The 26,994-nt window shown below is 40.0% G+C and overlaps 1 protein-coding gene and 1 long non-coding RNA gene across 2 annotated transcripts in view; one reads left to right on the top strand and one right to left on the bottom strand.

Annotated features, from left to right (window-relative positions):
- The window catches only part of LOC120561928 (CUB and sushi domain-containing protein 3-like), a 292,084-nt gene that overhangs the window by 21,096 nt on the left and 243,994 nt on the right, over positions 1-26,994 (top strand). The window contains exon 3 of the mRNA XM_039805270.1: positions 23,031-23,143. Coding sequence (XP_039661204.1) covers positions 23,031-23,143 — 113 coding nt within the window. The remainder of the gene's footprint in view (positions 1-23,030; positions 23,144-26,994) is intronic.
- LOC120562132 lies at positions 2,163-5,686 on the bottom strand. Its single transcript, XR_005639698.1, has 3 exons — positions 5,559-5,686; positions 3,831-3,989; positions 2,163-2,621 (listed from the first exon to the last, which is right to left on the bottom strand). It is a non-coding gene; the product is annotated as an uncharacterized LOC120562132 (long non-coding RNA).

Genomic DNA, 26,994 nt, shown 5'->3' on the forward strand with positions numbered 1-26,994 from the left:
TCCTGACTGCCCTGCCGCCGACTGAACATGTAAGGTCGGTCAAAATGAACACCGACAGCCCCCCAGACTGATGACGGCACGGGACACACCGAACAGATTCGAGTCACTGACCTCGCCAGACTGTCCAACGGCCGATAATCGGCCCTGTGTGTCCCGGGTTTAAGATTGCAAGTTTGGGAAAACTTTGAGACTGTATGGCTGCAGCCTGGAGCCTCCCGTGTCATGCCATCTCGTCTCATACCCTCCCGCCTGGTGCCGTCCTCGCCTCATAAACTTCTTGACCCAGGTCAAGAAGTTTTCTTCGGGTCAGTTTCAGTAGTAGGCTACAGGCGAGAGAGTGGTGGATAAGACGAGGACTGTGCGTCGGCGTTCAGCAGTTGTCGGGTATGTGTGTGGAAATACATCTAACATGCTAACGCATATCCAACGCCATCACCCAGATGTGCCAATCACTTGAACAGTGCGGTGTTAAACAGTTTTAATAAGTAGAGATTTGAACCTTATTGAAATTTGTTCTGTGTAAATTGTTAGAGGTCCCATGACATGGTGCTCTTTGGATGCTTTTATATAGGCCTTAGTGGTCTCGTAATACTGTATCTGAAGTCTCTTTCCCGAAATTCAGCCTTGGTGCAGAATAGGGCTTTGACTCCGAACTTCGTTATTCGAATATTTAAAAAAATGATATTCGAACAAATATTGGGCAGCCCTTAATATTCGAACCTGTTATGGGCATTATGTTTTGTAAATGTGTTTGATTGTAAACAGGGATGGGCATGATTAATCGACGATCGATAATTGATTATTAAGAATTTTGTCTGACGTTAAAGGTCCAATATGTAATATTTGTACTGTAATAAATCCAAAAATGACACCAATGCCTCATCACATATTAAGGAAACATGTTAAACTGAAATACTACACTGTAAAACTTTTTACTGTAAATTTACAGTAATATACTGGCAGCAGCTTCGCCAGTAAACTACTGTTTATTTACAGTAAGCATACTGTATTTTAAAACTACAGTACTTAACTGTAAACAGGTATACAGTTAATTACTGTATTATATGAATTTACAGTAATATACCAGCAGCCACCGAGTAAATTACTGTTTATTTACAGTAGGCATACTGTATTTTAAAACTACAGTACTTAACTGTAAACAGGTACAGATAAAGTACTGTATTTTAAAACTTGAGGACTTAACTGTAAACAGGTATGCAGTTACTAACTGTATTTGAATTTACAGTAATATACTGGCAGCAGCTTCGCCAGTAAACTACTGTTTATTTACAGTAGGCATACTGTATTTTAAATTTAAGGTATTTTACTGTAAATAGACATACAGTTTCTTACTGTATTATTTTAATTTACTGTATTTTACTGGCAGCTACTTTTTTTATTTACTGTAAATAAACGTATTATTTAATTTGTTTTACATTTATACACTTGTGTTGGCAGCATAAAGTAATACTATTATAAAAATCTCAGAATACTGATGCAGAAAAAGAAATTCTGCAGCTTTAAATTCTACCTTAGGGAAGACTGCAATAAATAATCAGTCCTAAATAACAATGAAAAAGGCAAGATTCAAAATCTAATTAACTCTTTATTTATACTGTATAGTAAATATCATGTGAGTATACAGCACGTTTAAAGAAAGGTACAGCAGTTTGCAGTTTTGTGAACTGTATCAATGCCGTAGCAGAAAAAAGTTAACACCCGTTTTCGCGGTGTTCGTGACATCCAACATACGCACTCGTCCTGCATACAATAGAAAATGTGTCTATCATTAGCAATCTAAATCATCCGAGGCAGACTCGCCCGAGCTACAAGGTTGTAAAAGCAAGAGGTCCGTATGAAATCAAACTTGCATTAAGGAAAACATGTTTTATGTGTGATCTTATGGAGAGAAATTACACTACCCACAATCCTAAGTGTAACAGTAATGTCTCTGATTGGCCCAACTCGTTACCATAGACACGTTTACCGTATCCACAAAACCGTGACGCGGCCGGAAGCGAGCCTCTACCATTGAACATCTATGATAGTTTCTCTACACAGTATTGTAACTTGTTTTCAAAATGTTTTTAGTGCTGAATCAAATGTTTTATAATCACCAAAACTAGTAACTCATCTTGTAGCTGGTTGGCTCAATTTCCAGGGTTAAACCTATATATGAGCAATTTTTGAAATGTCAATGAAACACTTCTGGAACCACCGTAAAAAAAAAAGTGAGAAGTCCCTGTTGAGCTCCATGGAGTCACACACCATTATATAGCCAGTCACGATCCCAATACACTGCAAACAGGGAAACTGGCCAATACAATAATACAGCTCTATCAGCTGCAATAACTAAACTAAACAACACAAAATCGATCAGTATTTATCGGCATATATTGTTCATTGATAATTGACAAATGGTATCTGCACCTAAACAATACAATGCTATGAGAGAAGATCAAACAAAGTCCCACTTGAAGTCGTTGAGCTTCCTGATTAGGGTGCAGACATGCAGGTTCACTGTTGATGGTTTCTTCTGGACCATCTTTCCAGTTTTTCTGCTGGGTGCCTGTCCACTGTATGCCTTTGATCCTCTCTCAGGATTAATCCCCATGCAGATTCTAAATGACAATGTAACACAAATGCTATAGGTTAGTGAAGAAACGGTTAATTTTGGAGAACATATAGTCTTTCAGTGTTAAAGGAGCTACAGCTTAATTTGTGTTTTTCTTATACAAGTAGTATTCAGCTACTAAACAGGTTTAAAAACAGTATAATATTTATACCAATGTATAAGTACACATTCCAAAGGAAATAAATACAGTTACCAATAATTAAGAAATCTCCATAAGTATATCATTTCTGGAAAACATATTTTAAAGCCTAATACAATTATTAAGTAGACTTTTTTCCTCCTGCATTTGTGGAGAATATTTCATGAACATTAGAGCTGTGTTTTTACAGTATTATTTTAGAAAACTTGAATGAGAAAAAACATTCTATTATTTTGAAATGTCACAAAATGTAACAATGCTGCTTAATGGTAGGTAGTTACTAGAGATGCACCGATTACAACTTTCTAGGCCGATTCCGATTTTTCATTGAGTTTGATCTGCCGATACCAATTTTAGGCGATTCCGATAAAAACTAATTCTAACCACTTTAAAGCACACGCAAATATTTATTTTCTATCTTTTCTTTTATAGAACATGTTTTGAACAGATAATGGATCACTATAAAATAGAACTATATAATTACTCCTGGTGTGGGTAATCCACACACATCTAAAGTTAGTAAATGTTAGAACCATTTCCTTCTTTTCACATCCAATATTCAACTAAAAATATGTGATTTATTAGCAGGGAAAACAGGTAATGGCTATACAATAATATATAAATAACAAAGAGAGTGAGAGTGCATGTCGGAGAATAGAGCGGACACGCGCTTCACACCGCGACCGGGCCGATCACGTGCAAATCGCCCAATTCGACGGAGTCACCAAGCCGGTCAATCGGTGCATCTCTAGTACAGAGCTGCTGCTACAGCGTGACCGGTGACGATAGGTACTTACAGCCTATTGTGTGCTGCACATTGTACACCAAATGAGCTGTGCACAAGCAGACCTATAGTTTTGGTTTGGTTTCACCCGATCCAAATTTGGTGTGTCGAAATGGCGTCAAACCCCTAAGTATTTTTATAATTTTTTTACATTTTAGTAAATGTATATGCTTGTAGTACATCAGCAGCTTTAGCTACTGAAATTCTAATCTCGGAGAACTTAATCAATAAAAAGTCAATCCAGGTGTGTAATATGTGTGGAAATCTCCTACCTCTGAATGAACTCCAACGACCATGCAGCATAGTCCTGGTATTGCAGGTTAAAGTTGTAGAAAGTTGACATTAGAACAGCAAGCCCCAGCACAAAGGACACTCCCTCACTGACAACCTAGCCCTCCACGCTCACAAACCACCGCTGAGCAAAGCTGGACCTGAAAAAAATATGAATAGTTAATAGAAATGGCAACAATATGATTTCACTGTTCAAATTAATTTGATCTGAATTTATTTATATCCACACAATTTGATTGTATGTCTTCATATGTATGGCCAGGGGTTCAATTGCGATTTGTTATGTGAGGGTGCTCTCCCTAGGGGGGTCCGGGGGTATGCCGAGAAATTGAGTCTTACATGATATGTGCAAAACTGTAATGTTAAGAGCCTATACTATACTCTGCATTGTTGTAGTATCAACAGGTATTAGGGCATTTAGCATTTACATTACTGTTAATCAGTCATCACTAATGATTACACACTGTATTACCTTGTTATGATATAAGAAGTGACCCATACAATGTGCCAAACATAATGTGCCACATGAAGAGACAGTGCAGCATATGACAGTAGCAACAGCTGAGAAAAAAGGAGAAGGCATTTTATCTGTTAATCCTACCAACGTAGAACCGTTGGCGTTATGTAGTTGACCCGCAGTGGTGAATTGTCTGCAGTTCTGGGCAGCAATATCATGTTGTCAAAAGCATCACTTTCATCAAATTGTATGTGACATATTTAGATGGTATGTGCCGCGGCTGAGCCCGGAGATCCCGGCCCAATGTAACCCTGCGTATGGCTATGGTAGAATTAGACTTTGGTGACTAGAAATATAAAACAAAATATTAGGCATTGTGGCTTTATCCAACAAATACAAAAAAAGAAGAAAAAAATGCCTGTTAACTAAAGTTAGTTTTAGATGGGAAAAGGAGCAAATATGAAGCCACTGAGTTTACAATAGAACAGTTTCAAATGTTCGTTAACAAAAAAGTCCGCCAAATGTGTTTTTGAAAAAAAATTACAAATATGAAGCCACAAAATTGACAATAAAACCGTTTGAGAATAGATAACACGTCAATATTATATCTTCGTTTGCACAAAAAAAGTCTGTAATCTAAAGTTATAGCTAGTTTTAGAAGTAAAACTAAGCAAATATGACTAAACAATGTTCATTAGCAAAAAAAGTCCGCCTAAAGTATAAAAAAAATTACAAAGATGAAGCCACAAAATTGACAATGAAACCGTCCGAAAATAGATAGAGACACGTCAATATTATAACGTCCTCTTCTTTTGCACAAAAAGTCCGTTATCTAGCTAAAGTTATAGTTTTAGGAGTAAATATGAGAACACAAAAAAGTCTGTAAGGTTACAGTAACTTTAGTTTAAGAAGAAAAAAAAGAGCAAATATGAGATTCAGCAGGGTTGAGGATTTTTTTGTTTTATTTTTAAAGATCACGCTCCAAAATGTCTGTACAGTCTAACGTTAGGCTCCTTGATTAAATCTTCTAACGATAACTAATTGTGTTAGCTAGTGGTAACGTTAGTGACCGTGACCTGTCAGCTAACGTTAGCCAACATTAACTGATGCTTAACTTTACTAGCTAGCTAGCTAGCTTAACGTTAATGTTACTGAGTGATCTGCTGCCATATCTGACAACAAATAAATCGATAAAACTATCCTTAATAACATTTCAAGGCATGCAGGCAAATAAAAAGATTTTGAAACTTACATGAATGTTGAAAAATCGCGTCCTCTTGATGCAGCTGCTACTGTCCATGCGTTTTCCTTCAGAGACTGAATGATGATACGCATCACCGACCGAGTCCGAGCCAGTCACCGTGAGAAAAAGTTCTTCCCCCTCCCCCTCCCACACGAATACACATACAAATAATAGACACACTCTTTGCCGTAAGATATAGTCCTGTTATACTAAATATTTTCTCACTAATTATTAGCTGCTAATCACACTTTTTTCCCTTAAAGCATAATTTGGAAAGAGTAGCAACAGTGAAATGTGCTGCATGTCTTAAAATAGACTGGTCAGAAAAATAAATATGTTCAAATTCAAAGTGTAATTCCCGCTTTTTTCTTTATTTTCCCGAGATGCACTGCGATTAACAGTAAATCCCTGTAATCTGCAACATTCTGGTGATGGTGCTGTAATATCATTATTTTCTCCCAGAATGCATTGCCACTTACAGTATGATCCTGTATAACATTAAAACAGTAAGATACTGTGAGATTTTAGCTGTAAATTTACATCAAAGGGTTACAGTGTATCTTTTCTGACAACAATGCTAATTTCAGTATTTTTCTTTTTGAAATTTACATTCCGTGACGGAATTTATGTTTATGTTTTGATCTGTGTGTTGTTATCAACGGCCCAGTTTGACAGCCAGGCTGGGTTGCCAGATATACCTGTAAAAACGTAAACCCAGCACGCTACAGCTGTAACGGTAGTACAGCCATGAAAGCAGCAAACAAACGAACAGGATCAACAGAGATAGATTCTACCCGACCTAAAAAAAAGAAAACAGCATTTTTCTAACAGTTGCGTGACCAGAGACGTAACAACCCCCTGGTAAATATTGGAGATGTATTTGAAAGATGGAGACAGCTTAGAGCCCAAAAGGACGCAGAATTGGCTTATTTCCTCCTGAACCGGTAAGCATTAGCTTCAGGCTAATTTATCACAGCTACTAGGGGCATTTTTGTCATTTCAACATTTGTGTACTACATTGAATTATATAGCTAGAGTACCGGAGTTGGTTACTTGCAAAAACAATTGAGACAGTAAAGTGATCCCGACTGGTCCTGGCTAACGCTGCCTTGCTAACCCTGCTTACTGCTAACGTTACCGGGGGCCGGGCGGGGCAAGCCCATGGCTGTTTACAGCATGTAGCCTCTTCAGCAGCTGGAGCCGACAACGGTGAGTTATTTTAAGCCAGGAGAGGGGGCTGTAAAATTGGAAAGAGAGGACTGAGTTTGCAGTGTGTTTAGCGATTGTTGCCGTAATTCTAAGCCAATGAAGTGTGTCTGCCGGCAAGGTAGTGGTATATTTAGCGTTCGTATTGTAATTCTAAGCCGAGGAAGTGTGCCTGACTGGCGTGTGGAGAGGACGGTGAGGTTGTTGTGTTTTTAGCGGTTCATACTGTAATTTTAAACCGAAAAAGTGTGTCTGTCAGTTGGTTACAGAGCCCCGAATGAGCACGGGCTTTTATGACTGTCAATATAGCCAGAATCTAACGTTAGCTACGCTGTGCTGTGGAGTAATGTCTGGCTATGTGAGACTAGCATCTAACGTTAGCTACTCTGCTGTGCTGTGAAGTAATGTCTGGCTATGTGAGAAAAGCATCTAGCAACATTGTTGTGAATGCTGCGGTCTCAGCCTGGCAACCTCCGTGAACTTCGAGTCTGGGCAGGAGGGGGCGGGGGAAACGACTCTCCAGTGTTTTGAATTGGTAGTGCAGTAACTATTTTAACCACTAGCTGCCAGTATTACACACAATATTACATATTGCACCTTTAATTTGTCATCGATTAAACTAATACTGGTTGCGTAGTGTGAGTCTTCAAGCAATTAAATTAATTTCACAGCGTGGCAGCAATTAAACATTTTACCACTCGGGGGGGGCAATATTTGACTCCATACTCAGTTACCTGGCTGCGAGTTTCTGTTTTGATTTCAAAAGTAATCATGAAGAGGACAAGGCGAAGTGTGGCGTGGGACCATTTTGATTTTTTTTTTAAACGACTTAGTTCACTGCAAACATCTTTATAAGTATCTTTTTTTAACCCTCCTGTTATCCTTGGGGTCAATTTGACCCCATTCAATGTTTAACATCTCTAAAAAAGTGTCAACATTTTCCTGTTGCCAGTTTAGGCTATCAACATAAAAATTTGGGAAAAGATTAAATTACCAACATTTTCTGGAGGTTTCAAATTCTGGGGTCAAATTGACCCCAAGGATAACAGATTTAGTAAATTTGAGGATAACAGGAGGGTTAAATAAAAAAACAACAACATTCTTTTCATCAAATTTATAAAGCCGCACGTACCCCTGATCTGTTTTATAAATCTTAGCTAATCATTGTGGAGCTGGGTGCAGGGTTTTCTAGGCCATTATATGGCTTAGGCGCAGCCCCTAATCGTTTTTGTGCACCGTCTAAGCATATGAATGTCAAAACAACGTGGAGAGCATCTGGACAACTGGCAGAAGAAACGGGACTGCCGCTCAGACATTTCGACAGAGTGACAGTGTAAGTGAAGAAATGAAGACAAAAAAAACGTAACGAATCAGAGAAGCGAAAGAAAAGAAAAGACCTAAAGAGAGCGAAGGAGTCAGTGGAGCAAAAGAAAAAACACAAATGTAAGAAAATGAGTGTTGTTCAGGGAGAAGACGAAATAAGAGATTGAAGAGGAAACTTTAGTGGCCAAAAGTAATGCCTCCTCGGTAGCTTGGAAATACTTTGGCTTTAATAAGCCAACAGATGTTTCACAGGCTAATGCACTATGCAAAACGTGTCGAATGGTGGTAAACCCGCATGAGGCAATACAACAAACCTATTTTCGCATCTTAAAAACCACCACAAGCCACTAGGGCTGTGTATTGGCAAGAATCTGGCAATACAATACGTATCACGATACATGGGTCACGATTCAATATATTGCAATATATTTCGATACTGTGCGTAAGGCTATATCTAAGTATAATTTTAGAAAAACTAATATTTAAAAGTCAAAGAAGTTTACTTTAGGTAAACAATTTAGTACACAGAAAATCAAACTGCCAGTTTGGGATTGTGGTTCACAGGTTCTTAGTGAGCTAATGTTTATATGCTAAAGTAGGCCAAAGTTCAGCCATAGCTACGTTGTTGGCTTCTAGAAAAAAGTCAGGCCCTGCTAAGCACTGTTAGGCAAGAACACTAGCGGTGTGTCTCAGCATAGACATCTAGCGGTAGGGGGTTTAAACACAACAATAATATGAACCACTCTCTTACATTAATATTTTTGAAGGTTAAAAAAAAAAAATCAATATTGCAAAATAAAATATTGCGATACTCAAGTGTATCGATTTTTTTTTTTTTTTCTTACACCCCTACAAGCCACTATACGATGAGTGCATGATACTATCCCAAAAAAAAAAGTTAATACGCCAGAGCTAGCCAAACAAGCCTCGCTAGCGAGTGCTTTGCTAGTGGCACGAAGTACAACAAGAACTCAAAGAGACATACCAATGCTATAATGTATTATTTGGCCAAAGATATGATGTCCATCCACACAGTGGATTAAAAAAGGCTTCAAGAAGCTTCTGAATAAACTAGACAAACGATACCTAATCCCATCCCACACCTATTTCTCACAGGTAGCTATCCTGCAACTTTATAAACAGTGGAGAAAGACGGTGCAGGAAGAGTTTGGAGTTTGGAAATATTTTTCATCCACGACCGACCTGTGGTCCAGCCGCACTCCGGAGCCGTACATAAGTCTCACTCTGAACTATATTGTTGTGAATCTATTTTAATATTTTCTCATAACTTTTATTTTACATATGTTTAAAAATATTTAAAGTAATATCGATATCACGATATGACATTTTGTAAATATCGTGCAACCCTACATCTGAGAGGTGTTTTTAGTTTGATACTTTACATTTATATATAGTACATAACTGTACGTACACACCGCCGCCGACTAGAGCTGCAAAGAAGCTCTGGCCGCCCTGTCGAGGACGCTTGTCAAAAAGTACGGGAAGCTTATTGACGCTTTGGCCGCTCTGACGTAGCAGCATTCTTCGATCATGTTCAACACACGATTGAAGAAAAAGCACAAGCAGCCACTGCACGGCCAATCCATTCACACTAGAAACCTTTTATAATTTGCATATATAATGACAGGATTTGTATTGTTTGTTGGTCGCGGCGGTGTCTGTTAGCAGTTAGCTCGCTCGTTAGCCGCTGAACCGCAGCAGAAAGCAGGCAGAGCGAGCAGCCGCCAGCTGTTGATCCATGCAGGACTTCACCGTGAGCGGACTGTTTAGAGACCATGTGACCGGCAGGTAACGTTAACTGGTCCCTATACGCAAACAATGTCATATCATAAATGATAGGGGAACCCAGCAATGGCGATTATGAAATTTTCCTCCATTTTCATGGAACTAATGTCTTGGTAGGAACAAAAGTTTACATCGTATGTTTCTCTGGGATCAGCCAGCGCGAAGGACGTCTATATTCCGATTGGTTGCTGCCGTTTGCCGCTGAACCGCGTCATAGCTCATTACCATAAAGTTGACCAAAGTTCAACTTTCTGATTGATGCTCTGGATGCTCAAAACGCCCAAAATGCGACGCCGACAGATTTGACGCTCCTTACAGCTGAGAGAAGCCAGCTTCCATTGAAAATGAATGACTTCCGGTATCTTTAGAAGCTCAAGTCGGCGGCGGTGTGTACGTACGGTAAGGGGTGCAGAATACTAGAAAAAAAATAGAATGCAGTCCAGTACTACACCATCACTGACTGTGACTTAAGCATGTAATTAACACCTCTATGGCAGTCACCATTATAGGCATCATAAAAGTAGACTTCATGGGAGGACAGTTGTATTGGATTGCATCAGATTGTAAAGGTGTACCTAATAAAGTGGACACTGAGTGTAGGTGTCTTGTCAATTAGCGTTTAAGACCCATTGCTGATCAGTTGTGTCAAATATAGGGTTAACGATTTGCAGCAAAAAAACAGGATATTTTCCGCAGACTTTTTAGATTAACATGGAACTAATCCTGCCATTCAGAGAGGAGGAGGAAAAGCACAAGACATTTTTGCTATGAGACAAAAGCAAATGGCTCAAATTCTGATGGGTTTTTGCTGATCCGACCCAAACCTCTAAATAGCAACATTGTTCTTTTGTGTTTTAGTCACACTTTTGTCTTTTCCAAGTGGTGGATTTCCTCACAATGTGGGACTATGTTGTGTGGTGCCAGAAAATGGTAATTCCATGACAGTTTTTGCTGTGCCTCTAGGGCCAAAAATGTACGCCAGCAGAACACCTGCTCTTATGCAATTAATTCTCTCCAAAACAAAAATCCCTGAGAAGAAAGGAAAACAAACAGGCTTCCTTACCTTGTAAACTTTTGTTTAACTTTGTCAAGAAAAATACAGCACAGACTTTTCCAACCTCTCTTCCAGCTACTTGTTCTGAAAGATGTTCATTTCCAGATGGCAACACCAGAAGTTTAGTTTTTTCCTGTTTTTCCCTCCCTTCTCTGAATGTATGTTGTAAACCTTGATGGAGATAAAAGAGGCCTTTAATTTATTAATGGTTCTATTTAATTAAGGCAGAAATTGAGAAGGGAACACGACAAAAGCGACAATGAATTTTTAACATGTAAAAGAATCGACATCCCCGTGATGGACCTGATTAGTGTGTTTCCCCATTGATCTATGTATTCTCTTTGCTCTGTGAAGTTTTTTCCCCCCCCATCCCTTTTACTCAGTGCTGCACCTACATTCGTTCAATCCCTCGTGCCTGAGAATGGTTGGTTGAAGTCCTCATTATTGTCCTGAAATCATCTGCTGAGGATGGTAGAGGAAAGGAGATGAGTTAGTGTATAAAAGCCTTTTATTTCAGTGTTGCACAAAGAATGACCTCATTAAGGTGATCTTTCTGCTGCTGTCATTATACAATTACTATGACAAGCGCATAATGAATGCTATGTTGATGGCTTAGTTTGTGATTTGTTAGGTTTGTTATTTGGCTACCGAGCCATGTATTCTTGCTTTAGCTTGTGACTAAGCGATCCCTCTGTCAAGGCCCTTAACTAACAGAACTAAACACAGCAATGCATCTAAAAAAGGTTTGTAAAGTATACTAGTAGTATTGTGAAGGAATGTGTAAAAATGGGTTCTTTCTAGGTACTTTAGGTGACCTTTAACTCAATAACTAATTTCTGTAGGTTTCCTCCTATAATCAAAGAAACCATGAGACAAATGTTTTTTTTCAGCTCAATTTGAACTTTTCTTCAAGTTGTCTGCCATTACTTTGTAGCTTGAAAACTATTAACTGTTGGTTCATAGGGATGGACTTTCTAAAAGGAAACCCAATGTACAGTATCTCACAAAAGTGAGTACACCCCTTACATTTTAGTAAATATTTCATTATATCTTTTAATGGGACAACACTGAAGAAATTACACTTTGCTGCAATGTAAAGTATTAAGTGTACAGCTTGTATAACAGTGTAAATGTGCTGTCCCCTCAAAATAACTCAACACACAGCCATTAATGTCTAAACCGCTGGCAACAAAAGTGAGTACACCCCTATATTAAATTCCCATAGTTATTTCATGGATCCAGGATACTATGCATCCTGATAAAGTTCCCTTGGCCTTTTGAATTAAAATAGCCCCACATCATCACATGCCCTTCACCATACCTAGAGACTGGCAAGGGGTACTTTCCATAAAATCATCTCTCAATGCAAATCAAACCAGCTATTAGGCTAACCGACATAAAACCATGCCAGTCTCTAGGTATGGTGAAGGGTATGTGCAGAACAATTATCCAGCTGGCTAGTGCCAAAAGAAAGAAGTTTGTCACCATGTTGGCCTGTGCATAGAATTGGCCACAACCAATCCATGTAGAGTGTTTTGTTGTGGTGAGACGATGAATAATATGAATGACACAATAAACAATACAGTATTGCATGCATGAAAATGAATTCAACTTGGAAGCCATTTTGACACTAGATATATCTATATAGGGCTGGACCCAACTATGCGACTATATTCGCATATTCATTCGTTGTAGGTATTTTACTTTCAGTTTTGGGATTTGAATATTTTTTTTCATTTGGTTTTTTCGATACTGTAGAATAACAATCCTCAAATCATTGGTGGACGACGCTCCTTGCGACCGTGCATTTGCGCGGCACTCAGACACCGCAAATCGTCACCAATGAAAAGGGAACTCCCCGCTGAGTTCATTGATACCTCACACAAGACTCTACGTCATACAGTTCATTAGCTGTGAAAGGGGGCGTGGCCAAAGTATAGGGGGCGGGCCAAACCATGACCAATAGAATAGAAAAGACCTTAAATGGGTCACCATTTATGAAAGGGGGCATGGCTTAAGCATAGGAGGGGGTGGGCCAAACCATGACCAATTAATAAGGAAGTATCTGCTGAGTTCATTGATACCTCACATAAGGCTCTACCATAAACGGATCACCATTTATAAAAGCGGCGTGGCTAAGCACAGAGGGGCGGGCCAAACAATCACCAATGAAGAAGGAAGTCTCTGCTGAGTTCAATGAAACCTCACACAAGACTCTACCTTAAACGGTTCAAATGTTATGAAAGGGGGCATGGACTGAGTAAGTGGGCGTGGTTATATTCTAGGGGCCGGCTCAGTAACACATGTAGACCACACATTCTAAGTTTCATTTAAATCTGATGATGTTTGTCATATAAGGCAGATTTCCTGTTGCCAGCGGGGGGTGCTATGACCAAAAGTCAATATTGGCCTGTATATGTCCTCAGGCCTGGACCCTTGTTGATTCTGTGAAATTTCAAGCAGATATGACAATGTACACTGTAGTTGCAGCCAGTTTCTCGTTCATCGCTAAACACTCAAAATGGCTGCCATGCCACGCCCACACCGTTTGACGAAAAGTTTTTCTTTTTAGTAACTTTTCATCTTTAAGGTGTTGAGATGGTACAGACCAAGTTTGAAGTCCGCTGGATGAAATCTCTAGGAGGAGTTTGTTAAAGTATAGCACCTTGACTTTTAGGCCTACTTCCTGATGTCACTAGGGGGTGCTATGACTTTAAATGTCAGCCTTTGTTTGTCCTCAGGGTTGGACTCTTATGAATCCTGAAAAGTTTTGAGCCAATTGGACAATGTACATTCAAGTTAAACCCATTTCCTGTTTTGATAGCGAAACGCACAAAATGGCCGCCACGGCCACGCCCTATGATGACATTTTTTTCTTTTAACAATTTTTCATCTTGAACGTCTTAAGATGGCACAGACCAAATTTGAAGTTGATCGGATGAAATCTCTAGGAGGAGTTCGTTAAAGTACGACATGTGGAAATGGCCAAAATCGCACTAATTTTGAACTTTGAAATCAAAATGGCGGACTTCCTGTTGGGTTCAGGTTCATGGGGGTAAGCTTCGCTTCAGAACTCGAACCTCCTATGGCGCCATTTTGATGCTACAAAGCTATCACCTCCCGTTAGCATTCCACTGACTAGCATTCATTTTTACGTCACTTTGACAGCGAATAACTTTACATCTGAAGCGTTTAAAGACTCTATTTGTCCATTGTTTGTTTCTAAAGAAACACGACAATGTATAAAAGGCTCCATTACCTTGTATCTAACGTTATGGCTCCGTAGCAGACGTTTTTGTAAAAATAGGCTAACGATTGTGTCACATAGTAGAGGAATTACCGTATAGTACAGGATAAGCTTGCAGGCAGTTTCCACTTACATGAGCTGTTTAGGTTTAATTACTAATATTAACTAGCATTTTAGTTAGCAATAATTAGCCTGTGCCCATGTTATCTCCTTACGTATACGTACACTCTCCGTCTCTGTAAGATTGGGAATGATTGAGATTTCTCTTGGCACAGCTACCAGAAGACTTACAACTTTCAGACACGTTGCTCACGTCACATTTACGTTGTCTCTCTCAGTTGGAGGCTGTGCAGTAAAGCTAGAGATCACCGGAAAAGTGCTTCTAATTGCCTTCACTGGTCTCCGTCCAGAGCAACGGGATCTGTTGGTCCATTCTTATATACTGTCTATGTTCAGGTTATGGCTCCAATTAAGTTTATTGTACATCTAGACATGTTACATATGTGTACCAAGTTTCGTGATTCTACGTTAAACTTTTTTTTAACTTTGTAGGGGGCGCTAGCGAGCCATTTTTGTGCGCCTATTCCCAAAACCCTTTTAAAATACGTCAATTTTCACCAGACTTGATGCGACCACCAATTTTGGTGAGGTTTTTGAATATGTTAAGCCCCTCAAAAAGGCAATTCATTTGCCGGGAAAATATAATATATATAAATTCCTTCAGTTTCAATAGGGCCTTCGCCGCTGTCGGCGCTCAGGCCCTAATTAATGTCTTTAATTAAACCAAAAGACATGTTACAGTGCAGTGTTTCCATTTCATCTCAGAGTAAGAGTCTTTACTCCCTTGATCTCCATGTTTGCAAGTGCAGGGCTTTGCACACATCTGGCCGGTGCAAAAGGTGCAGTGAATGAGGTCCGCTAGCTTAATTACTGGCTGATAAAACGTGTATGCAGGCTGAAATTAACTGTTGTGTTTTCTCAGGAGTAAGGCCTCCTGTACACTGGCTGAGTGGCGTGAGCGTGTCAGCTGCGTGGCATGTCCGTTTTTATTTCGGCTCCCATGCCTGCGTGACACGCACGTCTCAGAAAACGCGTGCATTTTGACACCAATACATTTAATAAATGACATTTTGAGGTTTGAAAGTCTCTAGGTTTTGACATAAATGCAGATATAAATGTAATTAAAAAAATTATAATTATTGTTTTTCAAATATTGCACGTCAATACGATATATTCTGTAGCCTATTTTGCCGTCAATACTGCCAACGTTGTCTTTGCTGTAATCAAATCAGTATATATGTTCAAAGACTGGCCGCCACGCAACAGAAACGCCACACTCACACCACGCAGCCAGTGTGCAGGAGGCCTAAGCTATGACCGCTGAAACACTGGAGCGCTATGCCATCTATCTCAGCTAGGAACAGACACACCTTTCCTAATCACTCTCCTCTAATTCTTATGGGGTTGAAGTCATTAAGTCTTATATTTGTGCTGCTGCGCTTTTCCATAGGTTGATAGTTGACAATTTGGCTTTGTTAATCCTTGCTGTAGAGAGCTCAAGCATAACTATGTCTAGAAAATATGCTTACCACTGTTTTATACAAAGTTTTCTTGGTTGCAGTTGAGCCGGCTAGCCAAATTTTCCTCTGTCTCCCAAGCAGGTGTAATTTAGAGTCGTCATTAAGTAACAAAACAATTGGGTAAGCAGGAATTCGACGTCCTATCACATCAGATATTATTGATGTTTTATCCCAGAACTCATGCACCTGTTCACACTCCCAGACCATATGCAGGAAAGTTCCAGTTTGTATAGGGAGAGGGAATGACTTTAGAGACATATCTCTTCTGAGGAGTCCAATATGTCCTATGACATATGTTGAAGTGGATATACTGGTGATTTGGGTTCTTGGAACAGTGGAAAATGTCGTCCCAAACTGTCTCCCAATTAATTGCGTTCCCCTCAGGGCTCAGCTTTCCCTCCCATTTCTTTACTATTGGGAGTTCTCCTATGGATACTTGCATCAGTTTAGCAAAAGTCCTGGACCTTAATCCTCTCACAGGAAGATTTACCTGTTTTTTTAATTGCAATAAACGGATAAAATGTACTCCGAAATAACATCATGATGCTGATTTGTCAAAGTCTGAATTCATACTTTGTCTGGTCTGTCCACAAGACGACATGAAAACTTTTTAAATGCTTGTTTACTGAATGAAGTTTGGATCGATCAGGACTATGCTAACTTTGTAGCTGCCCCGTCAACACAACAGCATCATTTCAGAATTTACCAGGTAGTCTAACTTTTCCGCTTACTTGTCCTGTCTCAGTGCAAATAATGAGGTACTATAGACCCCAACTTAAAGGAACACGCCGACTTATTGGGAATTTAGCTTATTCACCATAACCCCCAGAGTAAGACAAGTCGATACATACCCTTCTCATCTCCGTGCGTGCTGTAAAGCTGTCTGACGGCTCCAGCGGCACCAGCCCATCACAGAACAGGCAGGTGAATGGTTCCAGTAATCCTTCTGCTCTGAATAAGTGACAAAATAAAGCCAACATGTTCCTATTTACATGTTGTGATTTGTAGAGTCGCAGCGTGTACAAAAAACAACGTAACATGAGACACAGCCATCTTCTAACCGTAAACAAACTGGGAACTATATTCTCAGGCGGAAGAATATAGTACTTGGGCGGAGTGATATGCTCGCAGCAAGCCTGTCTGAGAATATAATTCCTGGTTTGTTTACGGATAGAATATGGCTGTGTCTCATCTAACGTTGTTTTTTGTACACGCTGTGACTCTACAAATCACAACATGTTGGCGTTATTTTGTCACTTTTGTCAATTCGGAGCAGTAGGCTGGTTGGAACCAGTTACCTGCAGGATCTGTGCTAGGCTAAGCTAATGCTGGAGCCGCCAGACAGTGTTACAGCATGCACGGAGATGAGAAGGGTATGTATCGACTTGTCTTACTCTGGGGGTTACGGTGAATAAGCTAAATTCCCAATAAGTCGGCGTGTTCCTTTTAATGTGAACAACACAAATTTCGCGTGTTCACCTTTTGCGTCGCGCCATTCACCTTGAAATGTGGTAAGGCATGAAGTAAAAGCAGGATTCATGGCTGTGCAGTGCTTTGTTATGTATCTGTTCCTACTTTGTCACCTCCAATCTGGACAACCTAAATGGAATCTATGCTTAGGCTTTCTTCTCTTCACACAAATATACCAGAGCTGAAGACATACATGGAGAAGAGGATTAATTGCCCTTTTGTCTGCACACCTGTGAAGTAATTTCATTTTTTTTAAATTTAAATGATTGCTCATATTTATCCCAGTTTTGTTTTTGCATTTGACACCCTGCCTATTCACATCAGGAGAATTACTTGCAGATGCATGATACTGTGAAAATGACAATCTGATTCTGTGCAAAACTAAAGTTGAGTGGCACACTAGACATACAGAGAGATGCATATTATCTTTCTGACCATACACCAGGCAATCTCCATATTACATTTCCCTTTGCAATTCAAATAATCATTCTTCACACTTATTAGACAGAGAAGAGCCAAGGATGAATTAATTGATAGCATGATTTGACCTTTTATTAGTAGAGTTATTAAATTAAATGCCGGTGTCTGGGGTTGCTGTAATGACTTAGGACATGCCAGTGCAAAGTAAGTCTCTTAATCATCCCCTGCTGTTTTTTTCATTGTTTTGAGGAGACAGCTAGCAGGAAGGCCATTGTTTACCTTAATAAGTAACCTGCCTTATTTTCATCTGTTTCCTACAATAAACTAAAGGCAAGTGGCAAAACTTGAATTGTTGCTTACTAGGTAAGATCAGTCAGAACATGAGGGCTCTTGCCCCCCTCTGTCTGTTTTTGTTCTTTCGTCCTCTTTCCAAGAAGAGACAAAGCGGTTAAGAGCAGTGTAGCAACAAGGAGAGGTGGTCAGAAGCAAACAAAGAGATAAATAGGCAAAGTGACAAACTGTGAACCAGCAAGACAGTAAAAGTAACCGTGAATAAGAGCAACCTCATGCAACGAGAAACAAAGTGAGAGAGCTTGTGTGACAGAGAGCTAGTACGACACAGAGGGAAAGAAAGGTGGAGGTAGAGAGACAGTGAGTCAGACATTTAGACGTACATCATTCCCTTCTCTCTCTCCTCTCTATGGAACGCCACTACCGTGACACACTAATCAGATGATGGGAATGTCTGACAGCTACCTTGAGGGCTGATGTAGTGTGTTCAGGTGGAAGGAAAGGCTGCATCTGTCCAGGCAATCATTGGCACACTGTTCCCAGGCACACAGTCATTCTGCTGCCACTGGTGTTGCTTTGATCCATAAACGGGGGGCATCATAGCTGTTCAGACACCTGGCATCTCTAGAGTCTAATACAGATGCAGCAGAACCGGTTTCTATCTGAGTCACACTTGTAGCACTTTTCAATTTCTCTTTGTACTGCTGCCATTCAGGGCTCTAGAGTGCGACCAATTTGGTCGCAAATGCGACTAAAATTTGTAAGGGTGCGACTAAGATTTTTCCTAGGTTGCACCGGTGCGCCTAACGTCCTCGCATCCGCTGCCTCTCCACGAACGAAGTGATGTCGTTTCTATCGACATGGTTTAATGTTGCGTTACATGACCCATTCCTTCTGTAAAGCCGCGCCTGTGTTTGGATCTCTCCTCCGCGCAGCCCCGCCCCCATTCACACGGCTCCCCTGCAACATGGAGAGACGCAGCGCCGCCGGTCCAAACTACTTACATTTGTCTACAGTTTTAATTGTTATCAACACAGCTGTATATTGTTAAGTATGAGAGGGAAACCTGTATTGGTGCCAGTGTTTCCGCTGGTAACTCTTTGTTATTGCGGCCGCCACGGCGAAAAACACAAATTAGAAGTTATTAAATGCAACTAACTTCAGCTCGTTGAGTAATAGCGTGTAAGACGGAGCATGGTGGATCATAGTTCATAAAAATGCAGCGCAGTGACGATACAGACATTTCATAGCCTACACAAGACGTGTGTAACGCCGCTAATGAGTCAGCCGTCACTCTCTGAGTAGCATATGCTTCAGTCTATCGCACTCCCCGTCTTCGGTCGTTTTTTTTTTTTTTTTATATTAAAGACATGAAAGGGGAGAGGGGGATGACATGTATGAAAGGGTCAGAGTCAGAGTCAAACCTCTATATTTACCAACTGAGCTATCCGGGCGTCCTCTTTCTTTTTTAATCAGTCTGTTATTGTTGTTGAAAACAAGTGAAGGAGCTTTTATCTATCTATCTATCTATCTATCTATCTATCTATCTATCTATCTATCTATCTATCTATCTATCTATCTATCTATCTATCTATCTATCTATCTATCTCTAAAATTTGGGTGCACCTCAATTTTGTGCTGTTGCACCTAAATAAAAAAAGTTAGGCGCACCAGTGCAACCAAGGCAAAACGTTAGTCTGGAGCCCTGCCATTTCACCCCAACCTACAATAAGATGTAACATACAGTAAGATATGCAGATCCTATTTGTGGTCCTATTCTGCTTTCATCATCTTGACTATGATGCCGTAAACTGTTGTACTTTTACCGTCTCAAATGAAAATTACCTAGTGAGTCTGGCCTACCATGCAAAGTGTCGGATTAGGGCATAATCCGGTAGTTAGGGTGTCTTCTTTGTAGAATTTCAAATGGGAGAATGATTTAGTTGCAGACTTGTCTGATTTCCCACTCACAAGCTACTTGTGTCTGAGGAGACGGCAAGCCCCATAGTGTTAATTTTTAATGACATTTTCCAACCATACACCCAATTCCCACTGAGGTCAACATGTGCTTCTTTGGTTTTAACCAAACCAAAACACGTAACATATTTCAAAGACTACTTAAGAAAATGTCAGGCTGCTCTTTTTTTTAATGTTAAAGTCAGAATGAGTTTTTTTTTCTTAGGCAGTTGCACGTTTTCATGCCCATGGTTTAAGATGTTGCTTGTTTAGGTTTTGTATTCAGGTTAAAATTATTTCTGCATTATCATGACACATACGACTGAAGACATGACCTGTCTGAATCAGAAATAAGTCTAGGAGTGCAGGATTTCCAACAACTCTGCCTAGACTGTCACCTCCTTAACCTTCTCACTGACAGCCTTTGGAAAAAAAGATGTCTTCCCCTCATGTACACTAACCCCATGACATCCTCATTCCCTTGCTATTTTGTGCCATGATGACAACAGTGCAATCTGAGAGAGGATTTAGCCCGTTGAGACTTGGAACGTGGGGTTCAGTTTGGCACGGCTAAGCTTTTTCTGCGGCCTTTTATCCACCTTGCTTGTGGTCATGAGAAAATGTCTTTTCTTTATTTCAGATATCCTGGCGGTTGTATGAGACTAAAGAAAATACCTAGGCTTTGGCTCATCAGGGCCAATTCTTCATGTTACCCTGTGCATATATACAGCGTAACATGATATGCTGTAACACTGCATCGGTTTTCTCAACACCTTTTTTGTCTCTGTGTCACATATATGCCATAGCAGCACATATCCACTGTACACTTCGTGGAGAGGTGGGTTGGACGCGGGTCAGACAAGGGTCAATTTCAATGTGAATTGCACACGACAAGGTCGGTAACGACTAGGGCGGGACAAATTTCATTGGTTGGAAATGGAAGTGCACAGTCGTCAGAGGTCACCGCACACTTTGGAAAAAACAACTCAACCACATAGAATTTGTCTCACTGTGCTTTAAAACGTAAATGTATGGGGGGGGGAGACTTTTGTGAACAGAAACAGAACTGAAGTAAGATTAAATTCAGGTGTCCACACTAGAGTGCTTATCGGGCCGCATTTTTCTGTCAGAGCCCGGCCCGTGTCCGACAGAGCAGTAACCGAACCCGACCGGCATTAAGATATTTATGTCCGACCCCGACAGTTAAAATCTCATTTTTTTTTTTTATACTAATGACACATATGTTTTGTTTGTATGGAAAACCCGCTTTTATTAAGCAACTGTAGGAAGGCATTTGGAAATGTCAACAGATGAGCGCATCAGCGCACAAGGGGCAACAAGCACACGTTAATAAACTGTTTAATTTAAAATGTTCAATTTGTTAGCCTTTCCTGCTTGCTTTGTTTCCGACCGTGGTCAGAAAACCAGGGGAGACTCGTTACCTCCAGGGCCGACGTTACGAAATGAAAAATGTTGCGGTTAAAATCCTGTTTCTGGTGAGCAAATGAATGAACTTGGCTTTCAGTCTGGGGTTTATTTCGGGCACTGCATACAAAACTTAAACTTATTCCACCAACTCTGCTCCAGTCGCATCTACACATCTGCTTCCTCTTTCTCTATCTCTCTTCTGCCCACTTACCACGCACGCACAACACTACTTGTTTCCTACAGCATTTTAACCACAACAGGTTTGCCAATGCCTTCTTTTCCTCTGTGAACCCTTGACAGGGTTTAGGGCCTGCAAAATCAATGACATTCCCTTTTGATATTTAGATTGTGACCAGTTTTAATATTGCCTAAACGAAAGTCATTGAAACATTAATAAGTAAAACTATAAAAAGTAAGTTTTCTTGGGATGCACAAGCTTGCCTCCACGTTTAATTTAACCACGATAGCATGCAAATTCAGTACAGTTCTCTTGTGAGTGATTAAGCTTCTAACAAGGTCAGATTTTCAGTTCTGGTACCTCCATAAATGTATTCAAAATTGCATCATGTTGCAATTGACTTTAAGCTGTATCTTGGCATGCTGTGCAGTACCTGCGACAAAGGGTAATTATTTACTGCAAGGACCAGCACAGTTCACAGTGCTGTAATTGGAAACTCTATTGAAGCTGTAAATACAGCACCCTCTTCTTTGCTGTCGCAGGAGGAAGTTCTGTTTTTCCACACTTGGCCCAATACAGACATTATTCACCTGGCTTTTTGTCAAGTAGAGGTTTAGTCACACAAACGGCACCAAAACTGGCAATGGAAAATAAGAGAAAAGGTGGACAATATTGGACACATTTTCCTTCATGCACAAGTTTTGTCCATGCTACACAGCCTGGCTTACAGCAGTGGAAGGTCGATAGAACATCAGCAACGGGTGCTGAGGAATGGTCAGCAACATATCTTGTTTACGACGTTGTAAAGTAAATGGATTTGTTTGGATCTGCACCTAATTTGAAATGCAGTAATGAAGCAGTCTGTTACAATGCAGCTGCCAGCCCTCAAACAACATCCAACAATAGGGAAGGTTCTCACTTGGGTTTTGATTGTATAGTACCCAGTATATTATTGGACAAATTGCATCATAGTTCTCAGAGTAGTTCTGTCTTAGTAGACACAAAATGCTACATCGCACAAACTCACCAGTGGTCAACACAGTCATTATTTTTTAGTGATAGTTTGGTGTACCGTTTTTGTGCGTCATTGCATTTTAGTGCACACATCTCAACAGGAATTTATGAATTTATAGTCAGCCACACTAGGCCTATCTAATTTAAATACAAAAAATGACAGATGTTTAACAAACCCATGTAGTGTTTTAGTTTCTGCCTCACAACTTTTTAACGGTGTTGTCTTTTTGGGATCCTAACCATTTGGGTAAAAAGCCTAAATTGTAGTAGATGTCACTCAGTATCCATTGCACAAAATGCAAATGTTTTACCACAGTAATATTTCTTTAAATTTAAAGCAGGTTTTGTTACGGTCATCATACAGATTTAATTAAAACATTTGTCTTGCATTTAATTAGGCTAAAACTACAACTGCACAATGTAATTTTAATGTTATAGACATATAAATGTGATTGATATAAATTAAATCATACATTCAGTGAATGATGTGTCTTTCTCTTATCTGCAGGATAACAGGATTTACCATCCCTCCGCCTGTTACCAGTTCTGGCTCCATTTTTTCACTGAGGCTTACCAGTGACTTTGCAGTAAGCGCTCATGGATTTAAGGTGGCTTATGAAGGTAAGAAAAGCATTATTCTTTGCTATTTTGACTTTTATTAGAAATGGCCATCAAAATGAAAGAAATGTGGAATTTAAGTCAGAGTCTACGATCAGGACAGCTCTTCATAAACTAGGTCTTCATTTAGAAGAAAAATCCATCAGCCAGGAGAAGTAGACACCATTTATTCTTAAGAGAGGGACGTGTGATCACACTTACCTCACCTGATTTCTTTTAGGACTTCCACTGTTGAGTTATGGAAAGATTAGGTACCTCAATTAAGCAAATTAATCTCATATTTTCCAAATCAACATCCCTCCCCCCAAAGTCCTGAACCTTTTCTGCAACTCCAGAGGTGAAATTGCATGGCAGATGGTGATGGGAATTAGTTGAACTAATGGATGTACTGAGTTATCTGTGTTAAAGCAGAGCCAGAGTACAGCGGGGAGCTGTCTAAATAGGACCTATCCTTCTGTGACCATCACGCTCACCCCTACGTTTCCCCCCTCTGCTTCTTCATGTGCACTCCATCGCTCATCCATAGTTATTTCTTTCTCCATTCCTTCAATATATTTTGAGTTTTTCTAATGTGTTCCTTTCTTTTCCTCCTCGTTTTATCATATTACCTCCTTTCCCACCTTTCTCTTCTTCTCCCTTTCTTTCTACCTCCTGTCCTTTGGCTTGTCTGCTCCTCTCTTCCTTCTTCCTCCAATATCCTTCAGATTTCTTTACTTTCAGTCCTATTCCCTTGCCTTCTCCTGCATACACAGGCTGACCCTATCCTCTAGCCTTACTCCTCCTCCCTTTTTATGATGTCCTTTTCCACCCCCCTTTACCCCTTCCTCGTCTCCCCACCTGCCCCAGATCTGGCCAGCCCAGGACCTCTCCCCTCTCCATCTGCCCATTTGTGCTCTATGTCCCCTGCTCTGTTTTTCTCCCTCTTCTGTCTCCTTCTATCTCTCTCTCTCTGTCTCCAGTGAGTGGCTTGGTTGAATTAGATCTCGTTCTTCTGCCTCCACCTTTTGCCTGTGTAATCTTCAACAGGATTTTATGCTGATTTGGATGTTAATCACATTGTTTCACATTAGGCACATTTATTTCCCATTACTTGATACTGAAAAGTAATAAGTACAGTGGAGAATATTTCCCAATAAGGACAATAGGGGATGTTATATCTTTTAATTTATTTCGTGGCTAGTTGTGTAGGAGTCATATTGGTTAAGGATGGTAGCCAAAGCTGTGGTATGGTAATACTATAACATGTACAACTCAGTTTCTTATGACTGTCATTTATTCTTTAATAGCTTGGTGTTACAAGACCGTACACAGCATAAATGTTTAAACAACAATCTAAGTAGTCTGGTATTACTCTACAGGCTTCTCCTCAGACATCCTTGATATGATGGTGCTATCAATTTTAAAACAGTTTATTCCCAACATATTGTATATTGTATGCAATAATAGCATATGAATGTAATGCCATATTTTGGATTTCAAATGATGGTGCTACAGTAGTTTACAGTATAATGGTGCAATTCAATAAGAAATGTCAAGAAAGTTACTTGGTATCATCGTTACTATCACCATCATCTGATCGAAAGCCCAACAGCTTGACGATCATCATACGTTATTTTCAGTCAGAGCCCTTTTTATAACGCATATAACACGCAACTATATCAATGTACCCATCCCTAATGTATTCATGCATGCATTTACTGTCACCGCTGTATACCTTTTTTCCTTGTTATGCTGATATGGTTAGCTAGGCTACATCTTATGCATGAATATGTATATGCTACTCATTCCTATGATTGAAAGTGTGTGATGCTTGTAGTCTTTCAGATATGATTGAATCATGACTGCAATTAACTGAGTTTGAATCTGCGTGCATACCAATGACACAGTGAAGGACACAGGAATTGGATTTCTCAATGGCCTGTCAATCTTTTGTCAAGTATGTTGCAATGCAAATCAGCTTTCTGTGAATTTTATTACTGATTAGTGCCTACTTTCCTATGATATCACCTCTCTGTCAGTGTGATCCTGCAACCTTAACACTTGGCCTGAAATGGTTGCATTTATTAAGAGGTAGAGTTATGGGGGGGGGGGTTCTACAACACACAACACCAGCCAAGCAATAGCCACTGGTGCTTGTGGCTTTCCAAGGGATAGAGATAGGCTGCAGCAGTGTACATGTACTGAGCTGGGAGTAATGCTATCTGCCTGCCCATTGTTGAAGGTTGTCTATTTGCAGTGAAAACATTGCCGTGCCTATCTAAAACCTGCCTCAATGTCATTTCAACCTGCCCTTTATTTGGAGGTCTTTGAAAGACAGCTGACCCATAAAACATAATTTCATCTTTTCTCCCTAAATCATTATCATTTTTTTTCCTATGTGGTCATGCAGATTGTCCACTGAGTTGGAAAAGTGTGTGTGTACGTGCATGTATGAGCATGGGTTGTTTACCAGCTACTTTGCCCTGTGATCCAACATGGGCTCAGTCAATACTATTTTTCCCTGCCTGCATGAAAATCCAGCTCCGCAGCGAGTGAAGCAGGCAGTGTACAGGCAGCTCCTGTGGGGAAAGTGTGCTGCTTGTGTGTTCACAAACACTGCCACTCCGTCAAACTTCCATCTTCTTCAAAGGGCTACAGAGTCATTAGCTATACAGGCGAAATAAATAGCTCAGCCCCTGAGAAAACTTGCACCCAACCACCTAATTTGCTAGTTCACATAACTCAGTCGTTTCCACTGTGATGAGGGATAATGCAAGCCACTCTCACTCCCACTGTTTGGGAACGCAACTCTAGGTGAAAATGGTAGTGTTTTGTTGTAATAACAAAATCCCGTTACTCTGTTTTTTTTTTTACTCTAATAGTGAAATGTAGCTTTACTATGCCTTGTTATATTTTATATATTGTTCTCTTGTCCTATTAACCCATTTTGGCAAATATTTATAACACGTTGTTTTCTCATCTTTTTAGTTTACAGATAGGTCAGAGAGATTTCACTGTTAAAGGCCCTCTGCAGCATCATATTGCTGTTTGTTCAACTTTTTGTTTGTATAGTTTCTCTGCCATCACAAATGCTATGTGGTGTGTATAATGATGTTAAGCACCATAAGCACTGTTTTTAAGTGGGCTTTACTTTACAGATTGGCTGCTGCTTTGTGAGGTTAAACGCATTCGGCATTGTATTATCATTGTATGCATTCATTTTTTCCCTCCTTGAAGAGAAGTTTGTACAGGGTTTCATGAGGTTTTGCTCCAGCCTCTGGTGTTGAGGAGCAGCTGTTTTCCCAAGGTTCAGTTATATCAACAATTTATTTAGGGTCCTCCAGACAGCAACTCTTGTTAGCTCAGGGCTAACACTGTATCTAAAACACTTGATTTATTTACGGGGTTCTTCAAACCCTCGTAAAAGTAGAAATCCTGATTCAATATTAAGTGCAGGCTACTATTCAAAGTACTTTTTTCAGTTTAACATCCAGGCATGCAGTTACTGTAGCTCCAATAGAGGCACAGAGTTTTATTTTGCCTACAGTGAGAGGCGTTATCCAAACCAACTGTTTCAAATGTCTGCAACACATCCTTTGAATTAATTCAAGAGCCATGTCTATCTGAGACATTAGCTATGACTTTCCATACACCAAAGGCCAATGAGTCAGTGCTGCTATAATTACAGCTGGGATGCATTTTTATAACTTTTTAATTAGTGACCTTGGGTGAGAATCTCCAAACATTTACTTGAGCTTGCACTTTTGTTTCTCTATGTACAGCTTCCAGAAATGAATGATTATAGCAATGCATGTCTAATAGTTACTGAACTGTGAGTCAGTTTGAATGTAATGTGACCAGTGAATCTATAAATC

Source organism: Perca fluviatilis, chromosome 7 (assembly GCF_010015445.1).
Source record: "Perca fluviatilis chromosome 7, GENO_Pfluv_1.0, whole genome shotgun sequence".
Lineage (NCBI taxonomy): Eukaryota > Metazoa > Chordata > Actinopteri > Perciformes > Percidae > Perca > Perca fluviatilis.